Raw genomic sequence first — 24,430 nt, 5'->3', positions numbered from 1 at the left:
TGACGACTGAGCAAACGAACACTTCTTTGGTCCTAACTTAAGACCTGCAGAACGAAATCTATGAAAAACTTCTTGTAAGTCAGTAATATGTTGCTCAAATGTCTCCGAGCATATCAAAACATCGTCAAGGTAACAAAGACATGACTTAAATTTTAGCCCATGCAACACTTTGTCCATGAGTAATTGGAAAGATGTTGGTGATGACGAAAGTCCCATCGGTAAACGCAAAAATTTATATGTACCAAAACATGTATTAAATGCGGTGTAGCGTGAAGACTCAGGGTCAATGCCTAACTGAAAAAATCCTGAGGACAAATCAATTGACGATATATAGTTTGGAACAAATTGTGAAAATGACTCTGTAAGTTCTTGTAGATTAGGAATAAAATATTTAAACTGTTCTGTACATGAATTTAAATATCTAAAATCGCAACAAAATCTATATTGTGATAGGGCTGCATCCTTTTCACTTTGAAAAGCATCATTTTGTCTTTTTCGTTTAGTCACCAATACTATTGGACTTGTGATTGGCACATTTTCTTCCTCGCTAATCGGTGCTATGATTCCTTGTTTAAGGAGTTCGTCTAAATGGTGCCGCAATACTTCTCTTTTATGTGGCGGGAGTCGATACGGTTGTTGGTGTTTTGGTTTAACATCAGGTTTAAGATTTATTTTATGTTGTACATAAGTTGAGAACCCTAGATCAGGATTTTCTTTTGTGACGAAAATGTCTTTGTTTTCATATAAACAGTCAGTTAATTGCGTTGTTTGTTCCGGATTTAATGGTTCAGGAATACTAAAATTCGACAAAAACACTGTCTTAGTTTCATCCCTAAATTCATTGTTTTTACTCGTTGAAATAATCGGATGAGTGGATCCAATCTGTACATTTTGAACTACAGGGGGACATTTAATGTCTTCAGTTATAACACTAAAGTCAGCATTCAATATCTGAAAGTTCGCTAAGATTGAACCTTTAGAGACTGAAATTGTTGTATTTGTAGGGTTCATTATCTTCAAAGGAATAGTTTTATCAATTGACACCGTGACTAACGCTTTTGCAAGAAGCAGTCCTTTTCCTAACGAAAACACATTGTTTGTACATATACCTTGAAGACCAACAGATAAATGTTTCGGCACATTTGCCCGAACAAAAATTTCAGAATTTGGCTGAATACATAGCCTTTTATTACATTTCACATGATGATATTTACTATTTGTGTTAAATTCACTAAACTTCAATGTAATATTACTAGATTTCAAATATTCCATACCTAGAATTAACGGATGTGATGTTGTGCTAAGAATATACACTTTGACCTCATGCAAACCTTGATTTGTTTGTATTGTTACGGAAGAAGTTCCTTCTACAAATATTAATTGTCCATTTGCTAATTTAATGGGTTTAGTGAACCTACTGATATCGGATTTAACATGCCTTGGTAAAGATTTATATAGTGGAGCGGACATAATGTTAATTGAACTTCCAGTGTCAATCAAAGCTGCAATATCAACATTACCACAACAAACATTCATATATATAAAATTATCAAAAGTAGATAGGTTATCTGGTTTGGAATCGGTATAGTTGACTTGTTTAGACCTCGAATTTATGGACCCGAACGATTTGGCCTTGTATCGACCGGGTATTGGTAGTTTTCCTGATTTGGTTTAATGGTTTTACATCGATAAGCAGTGTGACCCGTTTGGTGACAAATTTGGCATTTACTACTTGTTGTTTGTCCAAATCCATTCCAATTGCATTCTCGTTTCCTATGTCCTGGAAAATTACAGTTGAAACAATTTGAATTGGTGTTTGTGTTTGGGTATTGATACTGCTGACTCCTTTGAAAATTATTTTGTGGTGATTCGTATTGGCTATTTCCTGATGCTTGTGGGACTTTCGAAATTAAAAGCTCTGACACAGTTTTACTGAGTTTAGCAACTTCATTCGTTAGACTAGCAAATTCAGAGGATTTGTTTAATTCAGAGGTGAGGCTTGAGAAATTAGAAATATCGCTTTGTTGGTCAGGGATAGAGGTGGAAACTGCATTTTCAAATATTTTCTCACGGTATCCACATGTTTCGGTCATTTTAGCAGACGTTAAAGCAGCGGACAAATCTGCTGGTTGGCCAGCTCGTACGAAAAATGCCATTTTCTCTGGTAGGCCCTCGATGAATCGAGCTAAAACCTCATGATCAGGTTTGTGTAAGAGGTTTCCTTTTTCAAGAATTTGACTATGGAAATCTTCAAGCTGTTGAGCTTTTCCTAATTTAAGGGTATTAAAAATTTGACCCTCCATCATAGCCATAGCGCTGTGATTTTTAAAATTCGTGAACTTTTCCTCAAATAAAACTTCGATGGCGGTCCATGATTCTTTTGATCTTTCACTAAGAGTATTAAACCAGGTTAATGCTGGACCTTTTAAATGAAGATGAAACGCGGCTACTTTTTTCCCGTCAAAATCACGAAGTTCGTGCAAAAGAGCATATGATTTAAATTCCGATAAAAATTTCTGTGCGTTGTCCTGGGAATAACCCGAAAATGTTGAACAGTTGGCAAGTTTTTCCATTTTGACAATTGAGTTTTCGCTTTTTGGAGGTGATGAATCTAAATGTGTAGAATGCAATTTTAGCGTGGAACTTTTCTTTGGTGTTGGTAGGGAGAGAAAAATGTCATGTTCTTTAAATTCGTTAAATTCAAGAAAATCTGGAGTTAAAATAGTACCATAAAAATCATCTTCCTTTTGATACAAAAACGTAGATTCAGCGGTGTTATTATTTTCAGCGGAAGAAAAGTCAATCTGGACTACTCATGTCAATTACAGATCAATTTGTAGCGTACCAATGTACACATACAGAAAACAATTATTCATCTCTTGCATTTTGTAACGCAGATTCCCAAATATATACCTAATTCGGAACTGGAATATTGTAGCGCGACAATTAGCACATACAATTATATAGTATAAAGAGAAACGTACTTACAGATAACTTGAGTTGAATCTTTCAAATAAATCCCTTTCAAGACAGAATTCTCGGGTATTTTAGCTAAACACAGTACATATTAAATACACGACAAAGTTTTAATAACCACAATCTTGATAGCTCTGGACGCGGATGAATACCATCATAATATCCAGTAAAAGTGTAACTAGAAAACGTATGTTTTCGTTTTCCTTGTTTCCGTGTTTGCACTAAATCATTCGACAAACTTGGGGAATGTACATGTAAAATACGGTTGATATCACGAATATAAATATTTAACTGCTCTATTTGAGCATGTAGACACAGATCATCTTCACGAAATTGTTCTGGATTTGAATGATTATGGAAAACGTTCCACCAATAAATAGAATATACCGGAACTTCTATATAAATAAGTTTGACCTTTTCGAAATTACGAACGAAAAAGTAAATTTCTTTGTAGATCGAATAAATATGATTTACACTGTCATTCCCACTACTTTTCAAAGAAATACTGCCATCCCGATCTCTCTTAGTTAAATCGTTCGTCCCTAACCACACAAATAATGTAATGTTAGTATGTTGATTTATAAGTTCTGCTAAATTTTGCTTCAAAAAATTAAATTGTTCCTTTGTAGTAGCTCCTGATTTATAACACCATTTAATTGAATTTCGGAAATTAAGTTGATTTTGTAAACATCGATCTTTGCTGTCAGATAAAATAACCGGAACACTTGTTAAATTATTGTTTAAATACGGAATTTCGTCAATTTTCGACAATTGTTTGCGTAAGTTATTCATGTAAACATTTAAAATTAAAGTCACAATATTAATAAATATAATTTGAGTCCTCCACCATGATAGATCCGTGTTTTACTTGCTCGGATACTAATAAATAATAACTATATTTTTGTAACTATTTTCTATTTTCAAAACTACATATGTACAGTTATGCTACAAATCTACAACTCTCAGTTTATGGCTACACGTGCTGATCTTATCTATAAAGTCATGAATATGTATTATCTATGTAGGCGTGTCAAAATCGTAGCATACGCGATAATGACCAGCCAGTACACACTGTAATGATTTCATTAACCAGTATTAAAAAGATAAACATAACACCTGTACCAAGTCAAGAATATAGCAGTTGATATCCATTCGTTTATTTTTAAGTGTTTCAGCTTTTTTTTATTTTGTCATTTGAATATAAACTTATTGTTTTGAATTTTCCTAGGTGTTCGGTATTTTTGTTATTTTACTGTTTAATAAGTTTCAAAACTTGCAGAATAAAAGACAAAAATAGAAAAATCTGAATAGGCCAAATAATTAAAAAAAGAGAATAATATGGGATTTAAAAAAAAGAATAGAGAAAAAATAGCATACAAAATACAGAATACAGAATTGAAGGATCCCCACGTGGCATCTAGACCTTCATGAATATGTAGACAAGCCAAGATGTCTGGCACCCTTTATAATCTCTATATGTAAATAAAAGAGATTTTGGTAAAAAAAAAATCAAACAGAAAGATGCTTCATAAATAATAAATACTTTTTTCTCTTCTGTATGTAACAACTCTATCATTCGCTAATACTAGATTGGGCCAAAGGCATGTGCATGTACACATTCATAACACCATTTATCACCCATCTTTGATCAAACACATGCATCTGTTCTTTCACTTATAACACAAATACATTTTACACATGGTCATTTCAAAAATGTTTAAAATAGTGTCCGAAAACTTTTTATTTCTGTTTCAAAATACAATCAAATTCAAACATGTTCCGAAATAAGATTTTTTTAAAGATATATATAAGTTTTAAGATATTGTATGTCCCACTTAGGGCCATTATGTTTTTCGGTTTGTGCATCCGTCTGTCCCGCTTCAGGTTTAAGTTTTATTCCCAACTTCATGAACTTATAGCTTAAACCCCAATTTCAGGGTCAACTGAACATAACAAATAATAGTGAGAGTGAGTCATCCGTGTATGACAATTTTACAACAATTAGTTCATCAAGATATCACCAAATGTGCATATTGCTGGACAATTTAAAAATAGTGTCCGATCATTTATATTCCAAGAGACTATTCTTATGTAGTAGTTACAAAACTCTTATAGAGTCCCTTCTTAAATATTTGATAGCATCATACTTTTTTCACTGGATATCAAGGAACGATATAGTTATGAATGTTATCAAAAGTCTTTTTATCATGATATGAAATATGGATTTTTATCTACATTGAACATCGGGCTCTTCTTGTCTAGCAAATATAAAGCTCAAATGGGATCTCAAAGGCCATGATTAATTTCACTGGCACTTATCTCTGAATCCCCCTAAATATACCTTAATATGTATAGGATCTTTTTTCTGAGACAAGTGCCTGTGCATAATTTCCGGTTATTTATGCAGGTGATATCTATAATAATAAAAAGACGATGTGGTATGATTGCCAATGAGACAACCCTTCGCAAGAAACCAGTTAAATGGCACAGAAATTAACAACTATATAAAAAAAAAAGAAGATGTGGTATGATTGCCAATGAGACAACTCTCGACAAAAGACCAAAAGGACACAGAAATTAACAACTATAGTTCACCGTACGGTCTTCAACATTCAACAAAGCGTATACCGCATAGTCAGCTATAAAAGACTTCGAAATTAAATGTAAAACAATAAGTAGTTAAGTAAGTATGTAAGTGAGTAAACTTTATTAAGAGTCGTGCATAATATGTACAATTCAACAAGGTAAAACATAAGCTCTGGAGAGCTCTAATTAGTAACTTGATATTTAAAACAAATAACAAATTATAAGCACATTTCACAAACTAAACATACAAATAAAACGCATGCATAATATAATAGCTAAGCAAACATGCATAAATCAAAGCAAGCAAGCTAAAAAGAAAGGAAAAGCATATTTTTGCCTTAACAGGCACAAAGACAAAAGCTAAGCAAATAAAATAAAATAAAAGCAAACAATACACAGAACACATGGCCAAAAGATTCCAGCTCTGAAACAGCAAAGTTATTGTCTTCATGAGCTACAGAAGCAGTTTTCTGAAGAACACCATGTAGAAATAAAATGTTTGGACTGTTCCAAAGTTGATAGGCTCCGTGCATGGTTAAGCAGGGAGTTCCACAATTTTGCTGCCTCAAAGCTAAAACTCCTTTTGTCATACCTTGTAGTTCTTGGTTGTGGTAAATCAACTGTGAGTTTATATTTAAAATTATATGAGTTATCTTTAAAATTTAATATATTGTGTAAGAATTCTGGACTGGATTTTGTCAAAATTTTGTAAGTTTCTAATGCCATGGTCTCATGCGTCTAATTTAAAGTTTTTGTAACTTAGATTGTTCAAGAAGTTGTTCATATGAGTTATTGTAGTCATTGTAGATGGATATGAGCGCTCGTTCTTGCAGTTCTTGCAGTTTTTCATTTTTCATTTTTTTTTGTGTTTTTGCGCTCGTTACAAAAAAATGCCATGTGCGTGGACAGTAACTTAAGTTTGACATGATGAAAGAATAGTAAATTGTCATTTTTGTCAGTTTGTTCAAGTGTGATCCAATTCTTTTCAGAACGTTTTCGACTGTATGGCTGCTTTTTTGCAGATGTTAGATATGTGTTGGTTAAAGTCAAACTTAAAATCAATGTTTACTCCAAGTAGTTTTACTTTATCATCGCATTTGATGTTGTTTTCATTTAAGCTAAATTCAGACTATATGTTGTTTTATGTGTTTACTACCAATCGCTATGGATTGAAATTTCTCTGGATTAGCTGCATTTTATTTTGTCGGAGAACCATAACATTAGTAAACCACTGTCTTCCTCCAAAGATTTAATAACTGATGCCAAAGATGATCCAGATTTTGAAAGGGTATTGTCGTCTGCATAATTATATAGATCACATTAACTTTTGATTTTGTCATTTGATTGGGGACTTTCCTTTTTGAATTTTCCTTGGAGTTAAGTATTTTTGTGATTTTACTTTTCACAGTTGTTTACAAAGAGAAAAATGTCGTTTATAAAAGTATTGAATAAACCTGGCCTAGTATAAAGCCATGTTGTACACCTGTACGATTATTGTTTGGAGAACCTGGGACATAATATACTATAGGTGGAACTGATTAAATTCTATATATCGTTCAAAGGAACGTATTGTTTCGTTATCTTTTCGATATCTGTGTGGGATTTAGATATGATATATAGCAAATCGGTAACACGGATCATGGTTCGGATCATGAAAACATAAAAAGCGAATTTCATACTACTTTAAATATTGCAGGATAAAACCTTAATTAATCTCAATGTATTATGCCTTTTGATTTGATTTTCAATTACTTTATTTTTTTGGTTTTGAAAGATTGAGTCAATATTTGACAATAAAGTTTGAAATTCGTTTTGTAAAACATTACATTCCAAAAACACGAGGAATTTCACTATTTCGAAGTTGGAAAATTTTGACAGAACTGACAACCGTATCAGTTTTGTAAAATGAAGAACATTCGGAGATAAAGAAAGGTTCATTTATTTGCTAGATATGGTTCATTTGAACACCATTTCAAGTATATTGCAACCCTAAGGTTGCTGACAACCTATATAAATTTACTCTTCTGGCGCGTTATTTTCGGTTTCAAAATAAAAACAAACATTTCTTCCCTTACAAATTCGGAATAATAATTCCAAAACACACATTATTTGTATTATGTTATAATTTAAAATTCTGCGGCTTTTCGTTCATTTTAATTATGTTTTATCAGATTGCAAAGGAAAGAATTTGGTTCATTCATACATTTATTTACTTCCTGTCTGAGCTTGTGCCAATTTATTATTATTTTTATTAATTACAAGTTGTCATTTTTTTTAAAGGGAAACAACTCCTTGGAAAGTAAATATTGTATATATTTCATTATATATATCCTGTGTAAAAAGAGAACATCTGTCATGTCTGTATGATTGCCAAAATGTAACATTTTAATAAACATGATAATTTAAGGCAGTGTCTGCGCGTACCCGCATGTGGGTACGAATAGTCAAATGGACGGTCTTGGCTGCACGTACTCACATCCGGTTTTCTATTAAAATGCCGTCGCATCGGGAATGAAACGTGAAATGTATACGGAATTTGTTGCAATTAGTGAATAAATTGATTAAAACTACTCAGAATTTTTATAAATATACACATATACACCCGCATGTGGGTACGAATAGTCAAATGGACGGTCTTGGCTGCACGTACCCACATCCGGTTTTCTATTAAAATGCCGTCGCATCGGGAATGAAACGTGAAATGTATACGGAATTTGTTGCAATTAGTGAATAAATTGATTAAAACTACTCAGAATTTTTATAAATATACACATATATATATAGGTACTAGAACACACCCGTGATATCGCGGGTCCGTGACTGATATATAACTATGCGTATGCCTTATTTTAGTATTGGTATTGTCATTTGATAAAGTCATGTCGATTATAACATGTATAAGGTGCACAGTTTTCTCTGCTTTCAAAATCTAAATTCGAAATTCTAAATACACTGTTTGGTGGTGCGCCTGTCAGATGCGGAACGTACAGATAAGGTAATAGGTAACAGGTGAATATACTATTGGTATCGGTGTCGGACTCGATCCGGAACTTCTTAATTATTGGCAATATTAATTACGTGGAAAACAAACGGGCCTAGAGTGGTGTAATTTTTAATCAACACCATTGTACTATATTAGTTATATATATAAAGTTGAATTCTTTGATTCATCGTTTTTACGTGATGACGGCTGATAAATTGGACCTCGTAATTTTAGTATTATAGAAGTGAACAGTTTTTTCTCAGAATAGTAAATATTCTTAAAAAGGAAGAGAGTGATATTATAACTGTGGGGAAGACATTTCAGACTTATCATGAACTGAGACTACTATAACAGTCTCAGTCATGAATTAGACTTTGAAAAACTTGTACAGAACTATCAGGCGTTAAATTTCATACAATTGTATAAAAAAAAATCGTGATTGCTGTTTCGACTGGCAACATTTGAAATGTGCAGTGTGGAAATTTGTGCCAAAACAATCATATTGGATATATGTAAAATTTGTTCCAAATCTTAATTAGTTACATGAATCTTTTATAATTGGTTTAAATTGATATTATTACTTGCTTCTTTAATTGTTATAAACTCAAGCTTTAATTTTAGTAGTTTTACATTGTTTTATATATTTTAAAATTTCAGTTTCTGTTTTATATTTTACTGAAATATTATTTTAAAATATCAAATGGGTATATTTTTAAATTATTAAAATTTTATTCTTTAAATTTTCATTTAAATTTTATAATAGTAATAATTTCTATTATGTTTTTCTTTTACAGGGACTGTACAGTTTAATTTTCCATCAGTGTGCATTTAATTTTGCAATGTTTATTATGTATCATTATTTAATAAATACAATTTGAAAATATTATTTTTCATCCTCTTCACTCGTTCTACACGAAATCCCCATATTATCGATAATTTCCGTATATATTTCACTTTTTATTCCCGATCCGATGGCATTTTAATAGAAAACCGGATGTGGGTACGTGCAGCCAAGACCGGCAATTTGACTATTCGTACCCACATGCGGGTACGCGCAGACACTGCCATAATTTAAAGTATAGGTCACCAATCCGCATGCCTCTTGTGCTAGTTTGATTGATGTCAGTAGGGGTTTACCAACAAACACCACCTAACATCACCAAACACATAAAAATATAAATCTAACAGACCTAGATATATTGTTTTCATCTTTATTTATATATTTGACTTACCTTCTTAACTATGATGACTATGCCTATACATGTAACACACAAGTTTATAAGAAATGATAACAAGAGAACAAAAAACAGTTTTGCAGGGCCATTGCCAGAACAGTACACTCTCAAGTCTTAACATTTTTTGAATATAATTATTGTGATAATTTCACATTAAATAAAATGTTTTGACTTATCTGAACAATTTATTTCAAACAATTGAAAAGTAAGTAAACAGGGTTCGACACTAACGCTAGCCCGCTAGCCCGAGACTAGTAACTTTTGTGTCGGGCTAGTAAATGTCCGAGGGGCTAGTAAATTTATTTGTCATTGAACATCAATCTGTTGTACTTTCGGCAAAGTACAGTCCGAACGCCGGTCATATCTGACAACTTCGTCGAATGTTGTCTACACTGGTTCCACGATCTCTTTATTTACATACAGATACAGATACTGGAGGGTAAAATTTCTACCGTAAACCAGTCGCCATATATAGTCAACTCGGCCTAAGATTACTCGGCCCTTAAAGTAAGAATGCACCACGTTTCAAGATTACCCGTTTTGAAATAAACAATAATTAAACTGCATATACATATACATTTTGATTTTATTATATTTTATCATTAATCACATCAGAGATCCTGATAAATCGTGTGCATAGTTTATCCTTATTACATAGTCGTCGCGTAAATAGTTTAAATTGGAAATGTCCTTTCGTTCTTAAAATAGAGCATTGAAAGGTTCCCTGTTGAAATTTTCCTTTACTCCAAAGGTACACGTGGTGATGAAAACTTTTCGAACATCTCTGTCTTTATCGAATTAGCGTTTGTCATGTCGTCATAATTCATTTCGTATTGCTCGGGATTTATCATTACAGTTGCAATGGACTGAAACGAAAGTAAATTTCCGGTATTAATAATATTAAATGCGATTAGCTTCTTTTTGAGAGCTGAGGGGTGATGATGATAACAAGACTAAGCCACAGACTTGGGGTCAATTACATTGGAATGTAATTAATTAAATTACACATTACATTGCAAAAATGGTCAATTACACTAATTACACATTACACAGTTTTTGAAATGTAATTAATTAAATTACAATTACTTTACTCATTTGTTACTAAAGTAATTAATTAAATTACACATTACATTTCATCATGATATTTTTTAACAATATTTTACATGTTTAGATAATGGCATGTGTAAAATATTCAAGTAAGCATAGTTAAAGCCTTGCATTTGATAAACATTTAATATAGTTATTTTAATGTTTTGTCAAATAGTCTGAATATCTAGTCTGAAAACAGCAATTGTGAATAGTCTTTCGGCAGGAGCTAATGTTGTGCAAGATATTACTTGATCAGGACATGGAAATTTTATGATTAGAATATCATTATATTGATAGGAGAGGGAATTTGTTCCTATTAACTTGCCAATACATCAAGGGGTATTTTTTGAATTAAACATAATATGAATAAAGAAATTACAAATGAATTTAAAATATTTTTTTATTTTACTTTAAAAATATTAAAAAGTGTGCTCGTCACAATATTGAAAATAATTTTCAGTACAAACAATGTATATAATGTCTAAGTATTAGTAATATTTTGCTAATTAGATAAAATATCTGTAATAGTGGCATTGCCCCTGGACATTTTAATCTGATTAATTGCTGTTTGTTTTTACAGCTATTAATTTTTATTTCTATAATATTTTGTGTATACTAATTTGACAAAATGATTGTATGCAGTGATTTTAAATTCTAAATGAACTGTATCAGAAAGATGTTTCACAGTGACACATTTTATTGTGTTTGTTTAACAAGGTGTTTATTACTTATCAATCTATTTAGTTAAAGATCTTTCTTAAAGGGATAATTCGCGAATTTTTACTTATCAGCTAATTATGTCAATAATACCATAAAAAACATATTCACCAAGTTTTATCTGGATATGAACAGCAATAAAGGAGAAAATTAAGAATTAATAATTTTATTTCTTTGAACTTCCTGACTTATGTGACGTAGTTTAAGTCTTTAAGCATGCCGGGAGTGGAAATAATCTCATTTTAAATCTTAATCGTTAATCACCTTATAACGCTATTTAAAGCGCATAGACGACGTTTGGTGTAGCTATTAACCAACTAATAATCAAGATGGAACAGCGCTCAGCTTGAAAGTAGAATGTACGATTTATATTTTAATATTTTCTGAAATGATTATAGTGATACAAGTAAATCATACAAAATATTTTTTTATGATTTTTTTTCCGACGGATATTTTGAACTAACACGTATAACTGGTAGTGTTTTAAAAATGCATGTTTGTACTTTTTACCTTTTACGTCAGGCTAGAAAATATGTGCTGCTAGTACATTTGTAGTGTTTAAATACGGCCCCGCAAATACAATGTGTATTGTACTTTGACACATAGTGACTACCTGTTGAATGCGTGGTTAAATTCAAGTTAATTAAAAGATTAGCATTTTGTATCTTTTGATCTTTACTCAGTGAATTTAAGCCGTCACGGTTCACTTTTCTAGGTGTGAACAACATGTCGTATGAATGATAAACGGGGGAATCTTAATATTTTCCATGAGCTCAGTTTAATTAAATATATTATTGACGCTGAATATTTTTTGTAAAAAAAGAAATACTCAATTAATTTAATTGAATAAATTTATGAATAATGATGTCCTTATAAACACAAGTAAATGAATTAAAAATTCTAAATAAGAATCGGTGACCTTGAATTTTTGAAATAGATAGTAATTACCAATTGCAGTTATATAAGTGGGTCGTTCAAAGCGATCTTCTTTTTTTTTTTTTAAATATTCAGGAATTTAATTCTCACCACGTACTAATTCTTCAGCTATTTGAACGAAAATATCAAAAATGTTGACAGAAAATTTTCAACTTTGTCCTACTGGAAGGGAGGGAAAGCTCCAGACGTACTTATTAACAGACAAAGCAGGCTTATGGCTTATCGTCAGTTTGTGTGCTGGGTCAGGAAAGGTCAACCACTTGGCAAGAAACACAGAATAATCCTACCGGCTTGTGTAGTAAACATAATTAGAAAACTTTAAGAGTTTCCATCGTTGGATGGGGTATACGAATGTTTCAAAGAATGTGAAAGCGACACTTCAGACTGAATAGTTCTAAAATCATTTAAACGGTTTACCAATACAATTTTTCACAGAATGTTTCAGATTCATTTCATTATTTGTGTATTAATAAACCTATTTATGAATTATTTCACTTTGAGGTCTAATTTTATAGATTGCATGTTGTATTAACATGAAGGTTTGGTCTACCACAGTACCACGGAGCGTTGATATGATTTGACCCGAGATCCTCCCGAGATGTTGTTGGGGTTCTTGTTGTGCAACCTAAACCAGTTTTCTATGATGTGTTTTTTATCTCTTTGTTTGTCTTTCGATCGTTTATTGGTTATTTTTTGCTATGACGTTGTCAGTGTGTTTTTTTAATACTGAATATGACTATCCGTTTTGGTACCTTCTGCCTTTTTACAAACAAGACCATGAAACTGAACATTGGAAATGTATCATGCTACTACAAAAGAAAAAGCACTGATGGATTGTCCTAGAAGCATATTTTATGAGAATAATAATGGTCTATAAGCAGTTACATTTATTTCATGTTTGAAGCGGTGCATTTTTTAAAATTTAATTTGACTTTTACCAAGAAATGCATTGTAGCAAAGGGGAAGAGTAATTTTGGTCTAGTCTCAGATACTCGAAAATAATGGAATTTAACAGAAAAGGAAACAAAAAACGGACTTTGGCAAAAATGTAGAGGGCTTTTGATACCTTTTCTCCAGACATAAAATCTTTTACAATAAATCATCCTACAACAGCTTAAAAGCTTGAAATGCCAGCGATTTCGCTGGAGTGTTTTAGTGTTCTCAAAATCTTATATTGATAAAAATGACACTCCTTTAAATAATTGAATGTACATGTACAGGAAGACAAACGATTACCACACATTCTAGAGACATGCCACGAACTAAGTATCATCTTCGTGTCATAATTGCGCATGCTTGTCTCTTCACATACAAGTAAACGCAAATTTTCTAATAGGCAAAATATTTCATAAATGCGCCTGCTCATATCGGAAATAGGACAAGAAAGTATGAAAGATAGTCATCCGTATTCTCTCGGTTAAATTCTCTAGGATTTACTCCAAACAATGTTGTAAAATGATGCAGTATGTTTTTTTCTTTCTTAAATTATTCATCACAACTCTAGACCGCATAACGTAAATTAAACATTAATTGCTAAGCAAATAAAACAAGCTGACAAAACATTATGTAAGCTATTGTGTACAAAAGCATTGGCGGATCCAGGGGGAGTGGTTCCGGGTGTTGGAACCCCCGGTTTTTTTTGCCGATCAATGCATTTGAAGTGGGACATATAGTTGGAACCCCCCTTTTTTAATATGGCTGGATCCGCCCCCGAAAAGTAAAATTGAAATTTGAAGAAAAAAAATAATTTTACATGGTACAGTACTAGATAATCTTCTACACATGAATTTTGAAACAGAAGTCAAAATTAATCAGCCTGTAGATATAAATTTTAAACTCTTAATTTCATGTTTGGACGGCTTTGTGTATTTCAATCAGGTTAGGGACATACATTGTTAACAGGATGTATAATACACCTGACAGCATTTTCGATGGCACTTTTACCTGTGCACACCTGGGTCAAACAGCTGGGAAGCGATGCATGTACCTGAATTGCGTAATGTCACCAGTTTATTAGCCCGCAGGAAGTCACTAGAATACCTGAATGTCAGTGACACTATTACATGCATGACCTCTGGCAATAATTCAAAAGATCGTCGGTTTTCATATTAGAAGTACCCGAAATGAATAAAATCTATTACATTATAAAAGATTATTTTTTTTTTGGCAAGCATTTCGAAAAGTCTAAAGCCACTACAGATACCTTTTAATCTCATTAAGAATATATTTATGCTTTTACAACTTCCAAATTAGTGTTCGCCCCACTAGATGTATTCCTATCTATTATCTTGTTATCATAAATTTAGAAAGAAAAAAATACTCCTACAGTCTACTACGATTGACCATAAATCATTACAAACTTCGCTAGCCTAGCTGTCGACATTTTATATCCCGAAACTGCTCAGCCTTAACTTGTAGGACTACGCAACTTCGTTGACCTAGTAGACAGATATGAAGCATAACAAGGGGTTGGTAAGATCTATTAAGTTTCCACACGAATCGGGGAAGACATATATGCTCCCATCTACCTATCACCTCTTCAACCTTTTATATGGAACAATATGGAAAAGGAGGGGGGGGGGGGGGGTAAACAGCATCTGTAATTATACTACATGTAAATAAATAAAGTCTTATTTTTAAACCATTATTATATTAAACAAATGACCCTTTAAATGTTTTAAGTAATTTTTTATGTATACATAAGTTTTTTTGCACCTAAAAAATATATACTTCATTGAACTAGTGAATTTACGACAGAAAGACACAGAACAAAACGTCATAATTCAGTTTCGAGTTTATTTTTCTTTAAACGAGAAAACGTAAATTAATTAATTCTTTTTTGGTTTGTTCTTGAAATATTATTTTTAAACCAAGTTTTAAACAGAATTTATTAAATAAATATGAATGACATCAAATAATTGTTATAAAATCAAAATGCCAAAGTGGCTAGGTACCTTAAATGGCTTCATTGTCCCTAGAAATATATATCCTTTGCATGATTGAAATCAAATATCTTTTTATTTTTAAGGCTTGTAAACAAGTTCATAATCTTAAAATGTAATAAATGTAATAAATGTAATAAATTATATAATATTTGAAGATGTTTTTCCTGTATATATATATTCAACAATTTTTTTGTCTGTGACTTTTTATCCGTGTACTAAACTTCTACTTGTAAACAACAAAATCTGTTACTAATGCATGAATGCAGAAATACTGAACTATATTAATCTGACAATTTCCTTTCAACCAGGCTTGGAACGAAATAGCAATAAAAACATTCATGAGAAAAAAATCATAATTACTATCAAATTTCCATCGAAACAAGATGATTCAAAATGGTCTGCACACACTTTCTTGAACTTGTTGTGAGTTGGTTGGTGTTAATATGTTGAGGTTAATCATCCACGTCTGGTACAACTCTTTCTTTTTTGCAGGATCTTGGAAAAAGTGTAAGCTTATGCCATGTGAATTTCGAGTTGAACATCCGTACGCTTGACAAGTCATTTTGATACTGAATATACGATATGCCATGCTTGTTTTTTGGCTTTGTGGTATTCAGATATTTTATTCAAATATACTCATCACGTGACAATTTGTATCGGAGATACCGTCAAAATGGCGATGAGTCGAGAAGTGATAGTGGGATTTTAATTTTTATTTTAATCACTTATCTAGAAGAATTGAACAATAATTTTAATTAATATATGATTATTTATATCAAATAAACATAATATAAAATTTTCATTTTTTTGCGAAGTTTCCCTTTAAAAACATTTTTTAAATTATAAGACTATTAAAAAAAATCTGTAGGTCAAATAAATGATATAAAATCTTCAGAATAAGTTACAGACTTCATATATTAAAAAAGCATTGATATTAATATTTGAAAAATATTTATTATTTTACAATTTATATTATTAAACACAAATCCTTAATTGTAACAACATAAAAGGTACATGTAATTGAAATGTAATTCAAAAGTAATTGAGCATTACATGCTTTTTTCAATGTAATTAATTAAATTACCATTACATGTAATTAAAAAAATGCTCAATTACACATTACATTCAATTACATGGAAAATTGTAATGCATTACACTTAATTACCATTACATTTTTAATTACCCCATCCCTGCTAAGCCATTGGTATCAGAAAGCGTCCATTGCACGTATCGGGATGTATGCATGTCATAATGCATTAACGAGAACAAGGTTAAAACTCGTCATGAGACAAATTACTCTGACGTCTAACGGCTGTTTTGCCAGACAAGCTGGGGCCGTGGGACGTCAGAGCTCGTCCCACGGCCCTAGCGTGTCTGGCAAAACAGTTGTTGGACGTCAGAGTAATCTCGGACTAGAGACAAATCAGTTGGAACATGAAGACTCCGCATCAGAAACCAAAAGTAAAATAGGGGACAAGTCAACTTATTTATGTAAATAAAATTAATAAAAAAAAATGGTTTTTTTTAATTTGATTATTTTATTTTATGAGTTATTTGTAAGCAAAAAAAGTTTCCCATGAAATTGTGTCTTCTTGAACTATATTTCACAATTCATCTGTGAAATTTCGTTCAGGGACAGAATATCACATTTTTAAACTATAAAATAGTGTCCCCCTTAGTGAATAATAATATATATAATGACATAATTTCATGGATGTTTTTTAAAAATATGTCACAAGGGACAATTTTTCATAGTGTAGCTATTTTTTTCTGTCCCTAAAAAGGGAAATAATTTAGCAATCATTGAAATGTTTTAATCAATTCATTAACAGTAAAAATGCAAGTTTTGACAAACAAATTCCTGCCGTTAGATTTCTTTGGTGTTCATTTTTTTTCTTTTTTTTTTTTTTTTATGAAGATGACAAGTATGAAATAGTTATTTTTCAGACTGAAAACATCTTCTTAAAAGGCCTCAGAATGCAGGATTTTGCATCTAAATTTCAAAAAATTTCTGGGGGGGCATGCCCCCAGGCCCCCCTAGCAAGTTCGCTGGCCTATGGCCAGCGAACTCGTGGGCCGTTGGCCCACTCACCGGGCTACCTGACACAGAACAGGGGTAGTTGAATATGATTTTTACTAGCCCTGCAGGCTAGTGCTTACAAAAGTTAGTGTCAACCCCTGGTAAAGATCATAATACAGGAGGGTGGTAATGGCCTTTACCGTCGGGCGTCAATTGGTTAAAATATTATGTGATACATGCATGTACGTGTGTGTATTTTTTTCAAACCTGTAAAGGGCAATGGATATTTCTTGGTCTAATGGTGTCAGATGTCTCAAATAATTATAGATGCCATTTTTTTGGGGAAAAAATAGCATGATTCGTCAAATTTAACTGATTTTTCATCGTCTAAAAGAAAGTTTGCATTTTATTGTTATGCACTAAGAATTATCGTTAATGTCATTTGGCATGAAGGTACCCCCATTACTACCCTCATACAGGCGAGGTAAATCCAGAAAAAAAGATTGCTTTATCCAGAAGCATTGTTTTTTTAAAATTTTGATTATCTATATTTTAACATCACTTAAATGTGAAAAACATGGGAATAGGATTAAGTTTAACCTAATTTAATCATTTTCATTGTTTTATTGTGTTACATTACCGTTTTTTTTAAGGGTTAGTGGTGTTTTGGGGTGTGCCCAACACATATATACACACAAATACGGACCAACCAGATTGATGTTTGTTATATTGTCACAGAAGCCTGTCTATGAGTTATATTTTTTCATTTGATACATGTACATGTATTTATTTTTTTTTCTGATTTTCAGACCTGTAAGGACAATGGATCCTTCTTGGTCTAATGGTGTTTATGCTGGAGATGTTCCCACAGATTTTGATGAGGTTCGAAAAAGAGAGGATCGACGAGAAAGGATAAGCCAGTATTGGGATTTATTAGTGTAAGTGAATAATGAAATATAATTGGTGAAAAAAGAAGTTTGTGGAAGCTGCTACAAAACTTCAAATCGAAATTTGAGATGTGAATACTGATAAAAAATTGTGGTTGTCAAGAACTTAATAAAAGGGTGCTTGTTTTTCATGTTACTTTTAAAATATTTTACAACACAATGGTGTTGAATTGAAAAATAGAAATATATTATTGTTATCACATAAATAGAATTACAGAAAAGCTAGAAAATTTGATGCCAAAATAGAACTTCAACCTATTCAGTGAGTTTATGTGCACATATTGATATGATTGATTGATTATAAAAATATAATCATCTGTTCATTCAAGAAAATATAAACCGTAGAAGAATTAAAGTAGCAGTTACATACATTTTCTCAAATTATATTTTACACTCAATGTTCTTGTACACTACAAAAATTGTACACATCATATTAGAAATGGTGTATTAATTGCATGTTTTAGGTAATATGTTTAATAAAAAGTCCACAAATCACATTTTTATTGATTATAGAAATTTAATATATATGTTCATTGAAGAAAATACAAACATGATAAACATAATATGTGTTTATTTTTTAAAATACCGCATTTAATTTTGTGTTTCAGGGTGGATCAAGAACCACGAGTTACTAAGGTAAGTACATGGTACATGCATGATAAATGAGAAAATATTAAATCTTTAACATGAACGATCTCATTTAAAGTTATCTACATAAAGCATATTTTGAAAAGGATTGAAATATGGAAGTGATTCACATAGAAGAAAACTGAAGTTTTCAACATGATATATATACATGTATGTACCTCATTGGTGAAAATAAGATATATGTATCAAATTCAGGGTTCTGTAAGAAATAGTTTTATTCTTCAGTATGTTCTCATATTGCTATCTTTATCCAAAATCATAGGTATACATTTTAGTTGTATTTATTTAAACAGGGAACATTACTCCATTTAATGCAAGATCTAAAAGATGAAGGAAACATATTGTTTAAAGAAGGCCACTTTGATATTGCCTGGATGCACTATAGAAATGCATTGTTTATAGCCCGTATTCTTAGCACCAGATTTTACCATGAAGTTGACAAGGAATTTCTATCTACTCTTTTCTCTAATAGAGCCTTCTGCTGTCTTAAAAAGGTTTGTTGATTTGTAATGTACTATTCAGAAAAAAAGTCTATTTATGTTGAACAGTTCAGTACATAGTATTGTGTTGCATCTTACCTGAATAATATATTTTAAATTTTAAAATGTTCGATACAGAACATGCAGAATACTAGCACTGTTTGTATAAAAGAAATGAATTTCAAAACATTGTTCATAATACAAATGCTACATTGAAGCCAAGTGAAATCATTTCTGAGTTTTACTTTTAGTTCAAGTTCACTGTTATTTGACTTTTAGTTTAAACTATTATCTCTGTTAAAATCATATGTAATCAGTAAAAGGCACACCAGTTCAACATTTTAAATTTCATAGGGTGTAAGTACATGTGTTTCAACTGCGAACAAAAGGTTCATTTATATCTGTTAAAATGTTGAAAATTTCTTTCTATTGTCTTAGGATATGTACACAGAAGCTATACAGGATTGTGAATCAGCCATTCGTATAAACGAAAACAACATTAAAGCATACTACAGACAAGTGTTAGGATTAAAGGCACAGAAAAAACATGCAGAAGCTCTTAAAGTAGCAGAGATGGGTTATCTTAAACAACCCAGTGTAAGATTTAAGTCACTAACTGGTCTGAAGTTTGAGTTATCATGGCTCTGATCATGTTTTTGTCATAGATATAACCAGTGCCAAAATATCCTAATCTTCAGAAGTTTGAATGAATGGTTGGGTGTGATCAGTGCTTAATAAAATTTTGGGAATGTTCTTTTAATCTGTTTCATATGTATGAAATATTTAGCCAGCGATTTTTAGAATATTTTTACATAGGCAAAGATTTTTTCAGAATCGTTGAATCATTTGTGCAAATAGGTCTGGGAATGGTATTTTATTCTGTAGGAACGGTTTACCAATTATGTTGTCTACATTTTTTTTTATGTCAGTTATATATCTCCCATTTAATAAATGATTGTCTTGTGTCTGGTACATGTAAGGTAGGTAGATTGGAATTAGAATAAAACTATTTGCTACTTGTAATATATAGAAATGATAAAACATGGGAAAAGAGATAAAATTTGAAACGTTATTGTTTTGTATCTGTTACACAGGTATTCAAAGAAACAGTTGAAGAGTTGAGAGAAATTGTTGAACAGCATGCAAAAACATATAAAACACAAGTTTCCATTGAAAAGAGTTCTACAATAACAGAGAGAGATGAACCTGATCCTGATTGGTTGAAAGGAACTAATGTAAAGGTTGGAAAGGTTTGTAAATCAATAATTTATCCTTGCATGATTCTTATAGATGTTTTCTTCTGTAAATTGAAATGACATTAGTTTCATTTATGACCTTGACAATTCCTTATTTAAAAATAAATTGTGTGCTATTCATCATATGTACGGACAAAAATAAAGATAGGTTAATTTTAGTGTTGTTAAGGGTTAACCGGTCGAACGACCGAATACCGAATACCAAAATCGTTAACCGGACTTTTTTTCAATTTTAATAGATTTGATATATTAAAAAAAATCGAAACCATTAAATAGTTATGTTTTATTTAAAAATTGTCGTCGCGCGATTAATTTGACAGATCAATTGATTGCTATTGTTAATCCGAAAAACATAAAATTAATTAGAACTCAGCTTGGGGCAAGATCGTTATGAAATATAATTAGTACAGTCGATTCCACTTAATTGCATACCGCTTTATAGCATAATTCGGTTAATTGCATACTTTTCTCCTGCACAAAACCATTTCCCATTCATCTAATGTTAAATTGTACGGTTATATGCATAGCCCCACAAGTGGCATTTTGGTTAATTGCATAGAAAATAATCGCCAGCTAGATATGCTTAGTTAATACTGACGAGATTTTTGACCGGAAACAGCAATTTGGTTAGTATATTTTTAGCTCACCTGGCCTACAAGGCCAAGTGAGCTTTTCTCATCACTTGGCGTCCGTTGTCGTCGTCGTTAACTTTTACAAAAATCTTCTTCTGAAACTACTGGGCAAAATTAAACCAAACTTGGCCACAATCATCATTGGGGTATCTAGTTTTAAAAATGTGTCCGGTGACCCGGCCAACCATCCAAGATGGCCGCCATGGCTAAAAATAGAATATAGGGGTAAAATGCAGTTTTTGGCTTATAACTCAAAAACCAAAGCATTTAGAGCAAATCTGACATGGGGTAGAATTGTTAAACAGGTGAAGATCTATCTTCCCTGAAATTTTCAGATGAATCGGATAACCTGTTGTTGGGTTGCTGCCCCTGAATTAGTAATTTTAAGGAAATTTTGCCGTTTTTGGTTATTATCTTGAATATTATTATAGATAGAGATAAACAGTAAACAGCAATAATGTTCAGCAAAGTAAGATTTACAAATACAGTCATCCGCCATAAGTATTCGTAAAAACAAAATGGCCACCAGTCAATGTAAATCTGCACCTGAAAAAACTTGGAACTATTTAACAAGTTACAAAATAAAAAAAATCCTACCTCAATACTTTGTTATGTTTCCTTTGTTCCTCATTACTCGTAAAATCCTCCTTGGAATGCTGTTATACAACGATTTCAGGTAAGTAACAGTTAATTTGTCCCATATGTCACGAATTTCACGTTCCAGGTCTTTGGTATTATTTATGTTCTGAGTTCGTTTTTGCAGTTCCCTTTTTAATACCCACCAACAATTCTCTATAATATTGAGGTCGGGACTCTGTGCTGGCCAGTTCATGCTTTTTAGACCCGTTTCCCTACGAAAATCTTGAACAGATCGGGCTCGATGGACGGGGGCATTATCATCTTGAAAAACATAGTTATCATCTGGAAAATGACGAACAACCACTGGCCACAAGTTATTGTCAATAATTTCAATGTATTTTAAGGCATTTATGTTACCTTCAACAACAGTAATAGTTCCGACACCATGGTAAGTGATGCATCCCCAGATCATTAAACTATACTTGCGCTGAGATGGAGGGCAAATACAATCTGTTAGCCACTCTTCTCCAACCTTTCTCCAGACACTGACACGAGAATCCTGCCCAATGATTACCTTGCACTCATCACTGAAGATTACTTTACTCCAGTGCGCATTAACAGTTTTATGTAAATTCCCCCTGCAATATGCCACTCGTTTCTTCTTGTTGACCTCACGGATACGAATTTTTTTCTTTACTGACCGCTTGTGAAACCCATCAGAATGTAATTTACGTTCAACAGTTCGTTTAGAGAAAGGTCGATCAATGCTCTCATTAAAAATATTAGTAATTTCAGATAAAGATTTACGGCGATGTTTTTTTACACAACGGGAAAGTTTTCTCATGTCCCGGTCATGAAAGGATTTTGGTCTGCCTGTTCTCCGAATGTTTTCTATATCACCCCGGTGCTCATACCTCTTCAAAAAACTGTAAACAGTACTCTGTTTAATGCCTGTCAATTAGACGATTTCACTTTTTCTGTAACCTGCATCATTTAATGCAGCGAGACGACTTTTCTGATCAGATGTCAGTTCTTTTCCCTTGCGACCCATTTTGTTTACATTAGATACAACGTAATTACAGACGCCTCTGACGTCATTACGCACGTGTCACATGACAACCACATGTTTTTCCACATGATCATCTATATATAGATTCATTGCCATCCCGATTGTGACATGGAGATGACGGTCAAATCTTGTTTACCCTTCCGTGACGTGACCGCCATTGTTGTATTACGAATACTTATGGCGGAGTACTGTAAGTCAACATGACTGATATGGTCAGTTGACCCCTTTAGGAGTTATTGCCCTTTATAGTCCATTTTTAACCATTTTTCGTAAATCTTTGTAATATTTTACAAAAATCTTGTCCTCTGAAACTGCTGGGCCAAATTAATCCAAACTTGGCCACAATCAACTTTTGGATTAGTAGTTTGAAAAATGTGTCTGGTGACCCAGCCATCAAACAAAGATGGCTGCCATGGCTAAAAATAGAACATGGGGTAAAATGCAGTTTTTTTGCTTATAACTCAAAACCCAAAGCATTTAGAGCAAATTTGACATTTGGTAAAATTGTTTATTAGTTCAAGATCTATCTGCCCTGAAATTTTCAGATGAATCGGATAACCCGTTGTTGGGTTGCTGCCCCTGAATTAATAATTTTAAGGAAATTTTGCTCTTTTTGGTTATTATCTTGAATATTATTATAGATAGAGATAAACTATAAAGAGCAATAATGTTCACCAAAGTAAGATTTACAAATAAGTCAACATGACTGAAATGGTCAGTTGACCCCTTTAGGCGTTATTGCCCTTTATAGTCAATTTTTTACCATTTTTCGTAAATCTTAGTAATCTTTTAAAAAAATCTCCTCTGAAACTACTTGGCCAAATTAATCCAAACTTGGCCACAATCATCTTTTGGGTTAGCAGTTTGAAAAAAGTGTCCGGTGACCCGGCCATCCAACCAAGATGGCCGCCATGGCTAAAAATAGAACACGGGGTAAAATGCAGTTTTTGGCTTATAACTCAAAACCCAAAGCATTTAGAGCAAATCTGACATGGGGTAAAATTGTTTATCAGGTCAACATTTATCTGCTCTGAAATTTTTAGATGAATCGGACAACCCGTTGTTGGGTTGCTGACCCTGAATTGTTAGTTTTAAGGAAATTTTGCTGTTTTTGGTCATTATCTTGAATATTATTGTTGATAGAGATAAACTGTAAACAACAATAATGTTCAGCAAAGTAAGATTTACAAATAAGTCAACATGACCGAAATGGTCAATTGACCCCCTTAGGAGTTATTGTTCTTTATAGTCAATTTTTAACAATTTTCATAAAATTTGTAAATTTTTACTAACATTTTCCACTGAAACTAATGGGCCAAGTTCATTATAGATA

General features: G+C 32.2%; 1 protein-coding gene across 1 annotated transcript in view; it reads left to right on the top strand.

The window, feature by feature from the left end:
• Positions 1–7,371: 7,371 nt before the first annotated feature.
• The window catches only part of LOC139489676 (3'-5' exoribonuclease HELZ2-like), a 51,030-nt gene continuing 33,971 nt past the window's right edge, over positions 7,372–24,430 (top strand). The window contains exons 1-6 of the mRNA XM_071276333.1: positions 7,372–7,494; positions 18,297–18,425; positions 19,043–19,070; positions 19,376–19,576; positions 20,000–20,158; positions 20,656–20,811. Coding sequence (XP_071132434.1) covers positions 18,310–18,425; positions 19,043–19,070; positions 19,376–19,576; positions 20,000–20,158; positions 20,656–20,811 — 660 coding nt within the window. The 5' untranslated portion in view covers positions 7,372–7,494; positions 18,297–18,309. The remainder of the gene's footprint in view (positions 7,495–18,296; positions 18,426–19,042; positions 19,071–19,375; positions 19,577–19,999; positions 20,159–20,655; positions 20,812–24,430) is intronic.

The sequence above is a fragment of the Mytilus edulis genome, chromosome 9, assembly GCF_963676685.1.
Source record: "Mytilus edulis chromosome 9, xbMytEdul2.2, whole genome shotgun sequence".
Taxonomy (NCBI): domain Eukaryota; kingdom Metazoa; phylum Mollusca; class Bivalvia; order Mytilida; family Mytilidae; genus Mytilus; species Mytilus edulis.
The sequence above is the reverse complement of the archived record's forward strand: the minus strand, read 5'-3'. Positions and strand labels throughout refer to the sequence as shown.